This window comes from Oenanthe melanoleuca, chromosome Z, assembly GCF_029582105.1.
Source record: "Oenanthe melanoleuca isolate GR-GAL-2019-014 chromosome Z, OMel1.0, whole genome shotgun sequence".
Lineage (NCBI taxonomy): Eukaryota > Metazoa > Chordata > Aves > Passeriformes > Muscicapidae > Oenanthe > Oenanthe melanoleuca.
This window is the reverse complement of record NC_079362.1, coordinates 45,634,072-45,640,071: the sequence shown is the minus strand read 5'-3', so window position 1 is coordinate 45,640,071 and position 6,000 is coordinate 45,634,072. Positions and strand designations below refer to the sequence as shown.

General features: G+C 37.8%; 1 protein-coding gene across 1 annotated transcript; it reads right to left on the bottom strand.

The window, feature by feature from the left end:
- Window positions 1–1,613: 1,613 nt before the first annotated feature.
- CER1 (cerberus 1, DAN family BMP antagonist) lies at window positions 1,614–3,363 on the bottom strand. Its single transcript, XM_056514369.1, has 2 exons — window positions 2,836–3,363; window positions 1,614–1,907 (listed from the first exon to the last, which is right to left on the bottom strand). Exons 1-2 carry the CDS (start codon window positions 3,361–3,363, stop codon window positions 1,614–1,616), a joined length of 822 nt encoding a protein of 273 aa, XP_056370344.1.
- Window positions 3,364–6,000: the final 2,637 nt, after the last annotated feature.

Sequence of the window (6,000 nt, the reverse complement as noted above, 5' to 3'; positions counted from 1 at the left end):
AATACATGGATTATAAGACCTTGATAGTTAGTTACTTAGAATGGTATCATATATCATGCCATAGCATATGAACAGCCATGCATAGTTTTTACATCAGTTTTTCACATAAAAGAATAGAGAGAAGACTTTCTTGAGTTTTAGTATGCAATTTTTATTATTTAAAACAGGTTTATATGTAATGAAAGGTAACTGTATAATAATCTTCAGTTCGTTCACTGTGAGTGACCGAACAGCTTCACACCCAGTATCAGGACATAATAAGATACAAATTTTAGTAAATATTCAGCATGGGCCTTGGACTCCAAAGCTGTGCTACACATATTTCCTGAAGGAATATTAAGATACTTCTAATCCCACTGCAGTTCAAACAAAAGGAACCATTTACCCAGCCCTTGAATTTGGCCTTGGATAAGCTAAGTCAATAGTGATTTCCAATACCCTAAAAAAGAGCTTTGACAGTTTAACAACAGTGGCCCAGGTGTGAGAGCAGATTCCCGGAGGACTGACAAAACTGGCACAGAAATATACTGAACTCTGTTGCTGGAAGCTGATCTCTATCTGGTGTGCCAGGTCTGCTAGAGAAATCCATGGAGAAGCAGCTGGAGAGAGCAGGAAAGCCAGCAGTTCAGCTAATAGTCACTGGTGCTGTGTTGCCTAGCAGTAGACTCCAATGCTTCCTAGCAGGGCTCTCTCAGCTGTTCCTGTAAAGTTGTTAAGGTATTGCTATGATGATAAAATCCTTCTCAAATTTTCTGTCACACAAATGCCTTTTCTGCTTTAGTTTAAGCACTGAGAACATAATTTAAAGAACTTTATATTAGATTCACTGACAATGTTAAATTCATTGGAATGGAAAATGTGCATCGTCTTTCCACAGTGAATTTAAATAATAACAACAGTGTATTCATCTGCGATGTTTTCTGTAGGAGTTGGCATTTATTTTTTTTTTCTCCTTCTGCAGTTGAACACTTTGAGTAAAAATAAAGGTCCAGAGTGAATGTGGAAAAGAGAGCAAGTGATTTCTATGGCAAATACCCTTTGCCATCATCTCTTGGTGTAAATTGTGTAATATATTAGTTTTCAATGAGAACTGAACTCCAACTGGGATCAATGAATATGACATGAACTAGTCGCAGCTTTCTATGTACCTCAGGTCCATTTATGTTTTACACTCTCCTGCCATTATCTTGATGTCAAAGTAGACCTATTTTCATAGGGAACAGCCTAAAATCTCATCTTTGCTGTCAATAGAGCTATATTGGTACTCCCCACAAGCAAAGGCAATGAAAACAAGTTGACATTCAGGTTTGTTGATAAATCGTGTTAGTTCCACCTTTGTTTACTAGCATCCTAGAAACAGTGATAGGAAGGGTGGAAAATTTTTAGTTTTCCCTTGCTAAAGTAAGACCCTTACCTAAGCCCACTAATTTCACCTCCTTTTCCTTAACAGCTGCAAGGAAACATTTGTTACACTTTAGGCAAAGTTGTCATTGAAACAGAGATCATGTAGAAAGTCCACATTTTTAATTTTTTTGCACTACAGTGATGGCAACTTGTTTGAATTTTTTCATTGGAAAATTCTTATGAGCAAGTTAAGAGGTACTTTGCGCAGGTTAATTGTGCTCATGTACATTTTCATGCAAGTCTGACAGTAGAGATCCAATCACACGGTCTTTAATCTTCCGAGTTTCACATTTACACTCTTCTACAATCATGATTTCTTTGACCACTGGAACAGAATCAGTGCAGTTGAGATCCAGGCGCTTCATAGAGAACTTGCTGGGCAAGCAATGAGAACAAAAGGTATAAAGATGATCTTCTGAACCAGGAACATGAAAAGAACTACATTTTCCAAAACACAGATTATTCTGTATGGTCATCTTCTCACAGCCATTATGAGTAACACCCTGAAACAGAAAGCAGTTTAAGTTTCTGATGCAGAAATGGCCCATGGACTTTGCTAGAAGGCATGAACAAAAAAAAAAAAAGGAGGGAAAAAACCAAAACTACTGCACTTTTTTTTTCTCAGAACAAGTAGTACAGGTTTCTAGGCAACATATGTATGTACATATGTCTGTATGAAATAAATTTAGTTCTGGATGTGAAAAGATGTGGTCCTTGAGAGATTGTGATTACAGAAACACTGAGAATAGATGATGACTTACAAGGAATACAGCACTTTTACCTATACTATTTCCTTATCGTGATGTTACAATATGATAAATTGCCTTTATCTATGCATGGGATAACTTACCAGTTCTCCAAATTCTTAGCACAGAATTAGACATAAGCATCAGTTTTCTAATTAATACAGGAGAAAACAATCCTTCCTTAGCTGTAAGAAAACAACCATCTTTTCCTGTACATAGTTGTCCTGAGAGTCTGTAGATGCACATATGCACGCACACACACACACACGTGTGTGTGTGTGTGTGTACTGTGTGTATACACATACATATCTATATCTATACATAGAGAGAGAGAGAGAGAGAGAGAGAGAGAGAGGTCATCATTCAGATCTACAGTTGAGATATATATTCATTGAATGGATAATTATTCATCATTTCCCTGGCTGCTTAGACTATGTCCAAGTATCTGTGCATAAAAATAATAAATAACTCTATTAAAATTTAGAGCATGGCTTTCCAGTGCTGCAATTTAGCAGTTTGCCTCATTGGACTAAAACTTTTTCATCAGTGTCTTTCAGCCATTTACCATGAGCAAGTGTTCTGAAGCCCTTTGACTGTGCCACTCAAATAACCCATGTCCCTTTAGCTGCTGATTACAAGAGACAGGGGAAAGGCATGTTTGTTGATCTTAAATACTTGTTCTTACCTGGGCAAAAGGCAGGGTTCTGCAGTTTTCTTGGTGCATTTCATTGGTCTTAATTGGCAGGACAACCTCTTCAGATGCTGAATTCTTCTTTAGCATGAAATGGTCCCAGAATTTCTTGGCATCTTTTCTGTAGGGAAATTCAGATTGTCTCTTGTTGGAATGATGAGGTGGAGAGAAGTTTTCCACAGGAGAGATCTCTCGGGGGGCAACCCATGTTCTTGGGTTTTGGTCTGCATGGAGTCCTGCATTGGGAAGGATGAATCTAGACATTTTTTTCTCCTCTTTCTTCTCACTTCCAGATGCTGTCTGTGGAATTGATACAAAAAAGCTTGGTACTTTCAGGGTCTCTTCAACGACTATTGGATTCTCGCTTACCAGCTCAGGAGAACTTTGACTTTCGAACAGCTTTTTGTTCACGTAGAGAAAGTGATGAAATGGCCTTCTGCTTTTCCTTTGCTGTGAAGTTTTCTGTAGCTCTGTGGCTCCAAGACATGAGAGCACTAAGATCTGAAGGAGAAGCAGTGACATGATCCTGGAAAGGGCAACCCTGTAGACCTGCTGCTATTACTGTGAGTGCAGTATGCTAGCTTTATACAAGAGCCTAGAGTCAGATTATGGCAGAGGAGAGGAGGGCTCAGAGGAGACCCTGGTGGGACTAATTGCATTCAATTACTGTAGATTACAATTATGATAGGGAAGTTTGTGCTAATGAAACTCTGCTTCCAATCTGAGTTATGTGTATTAGAAGCCCCTATCTAAAATCTAGTAACCCAGGATGTTGTGGAGGACAGGAGGAGTCAACAGGAGGAAATGTTTGGATAAGGTGTCTAGTTTAGGCTGAGGAATTAAGTAAACATTTGAGGTTGTGTATTAGAATGTTCAATGGGGTCTTCATTGTTTATTTTGACTTTCCATTCCATACAGCCAGAGACTGTCAAAACAGGGAGTGTTATTTCATTACAATAAGGAAAAGCAAGCTGATTAAAGTTTGCTGAAACAGTAAGCTCAACCCGGAGACAAAATTAAGTCTAACTTTGGACTTTCAGATTTGGGATATGACCCAAGGTCTGCAGGACTAACAGAGTGCTTCTCAGACAGTCAGAGGAATCTGCCAGGAAGCACTAGCCCTCACTTCATCTTCTTCTCAGCAGGTTTGCAGCTGCTGAAGTGCAGTCACCAGCACAGAGCAGAAGGTCTTAAGGTGAAGAAACTCTGCTTCCTGGGTTTTCAAAGTTTATCTAACAGTGCCACATCCTGCTCAAGGCACCAAAGACACTCCAGGCATCCTATAAAGTGATAATGATAAATGAACATTTAAATAAAATGTGTTAATAAAGATATATCTAGCTACCCAAGTCTCAACAAAAATACCTAAAGACTACTAGACCTTAAAACAGAGGCATCTTTTGCAAAATTACCATGTCATGCAACATGTAAGGAAAAACAATCTCCTAGAATAGCGTACAGAGAAAAAGTTTTGGGGGAAGGAGAAGTTATTTTCAATAAACATTGCAAACAGTGATCCTAATATTAAAATACAAAAAAGAAATTCTGCTTCAGATAATTTGCCATTTAGATGCTCTAATCTCAACACATTCCTGTTTTTATGAAAGTCTATCAATCAATCAGTCTATCAGTCTATCTAAAGTTTGTATTATTCTTGAAAAAATAATTTGTCTGTACTAGATGTGTGATGTTACTTGACTTTAATTTCCAGGGAATTAATTTATTGCCTAGAACTTCTGTTTTCGTATATCATATATGTGTTCACCAACAATTTGAACTGAAGCAGTTGACTTTTGTAACTAAAATACTTTGTATCTGATGTGTACTGGTAACAGTTACTCAAAATATTCAGCAATGACGAGAGCGTTAAATTTTTAGTTTTCCTTCTTTTCCTCTCTGTTTTAGTTGCTGAAGCTCCCCAAAACTGGGATGATATTCAGACCTATGTATTATATTGCATTATCTTGTGTTATATTATATTATTGTATTATTTTGATTCAGAGAATCTGACACATTTGCCTTTCAAACGTGAAATCTGTCTGTTTGAAGCAAGATACATATTTTCAGGCCACCTAAGGATGTCTCTGCTAATGAAAGATAAAAATTAAGTAAATTGTAGAACTGAAATGATTTTGCTTCCCAGACTGTGTAAACTAAACTAACCTGGGTTATTGCTGCAGAGTAAATGTTAACAGCATGAAAATCTTAGTATTGACATATATGTGGAAATGTTTTGCTGCTAGTTTTGCATTGCAGTGCAAGGGCAATGAAAAGACCTCTTCAAGATGAGAATCCACTCCTAGTACATACCATTCTGTCCTGTAACATACAGCAATAAGAAAGGCCTTTGAGGCCTTCAGATGTAAATGTACAAAATACTGTATACAATAGGGTAGGGAAGAAGATTGAAGCAAAGCAATGTCAGCAGGTCACTCTGCAATCTGCTCTGCAACCCAAAGGCTGGTAAAAGAACTCTCTTCACTTCTAGGTCAAGCCAGTTCTAGTTGCAGGGGTTTGGATGGTTTTACCTAAGATCTGATGAGACACAAAAGCAGCATGCCAGCCAGCTCTGGTTCTGCTAGCACTGTTCCTTCATGCCTATAATAGTATGCTATAGCTGCTTTCCAAGAGGCAATGTTGGTAAGTTATGGGATGTGGTACATCTGGGCATGGTTTGTTCAATATCTAAATACTGCCATAATCTGTTTTATATAGCTGCCTATATAGCTGTGTAGAGGTAGCAGCTCTCTCCTCAACCTCTCTGCTAAGGCAAGAGCCCGTCTGCATTACAGGAAGGCATCCCAGCTCAGACAGCAAGCTCAGATAGTCATTCTGAAGTTAAAAATAGCAAGCATTTGCAACTCTCTTTGTGGTGACTTTGCATAGACTAATAATTGACTACAGGGATTGGACTGAGATCATAATCATTATGTTCCAAATAGACCTAATCTCAGCATTCTACAAAAAAAAAAAAAAAAAAAAAAAAAAAAAAGTTTCATTTCTAAAAACTTGTTTTCCTGCCTGATTACCCTTTAATATAGCATTTTCGTGATATTCTAGTTGTTAAATCTTATGGCTATAGGGAGCAGTGTCTTTGGTTTGCCTTCATAGTAGCAATTTATTCAGGACATTCTGTTTTCACTAGAAATAGTCACAGTG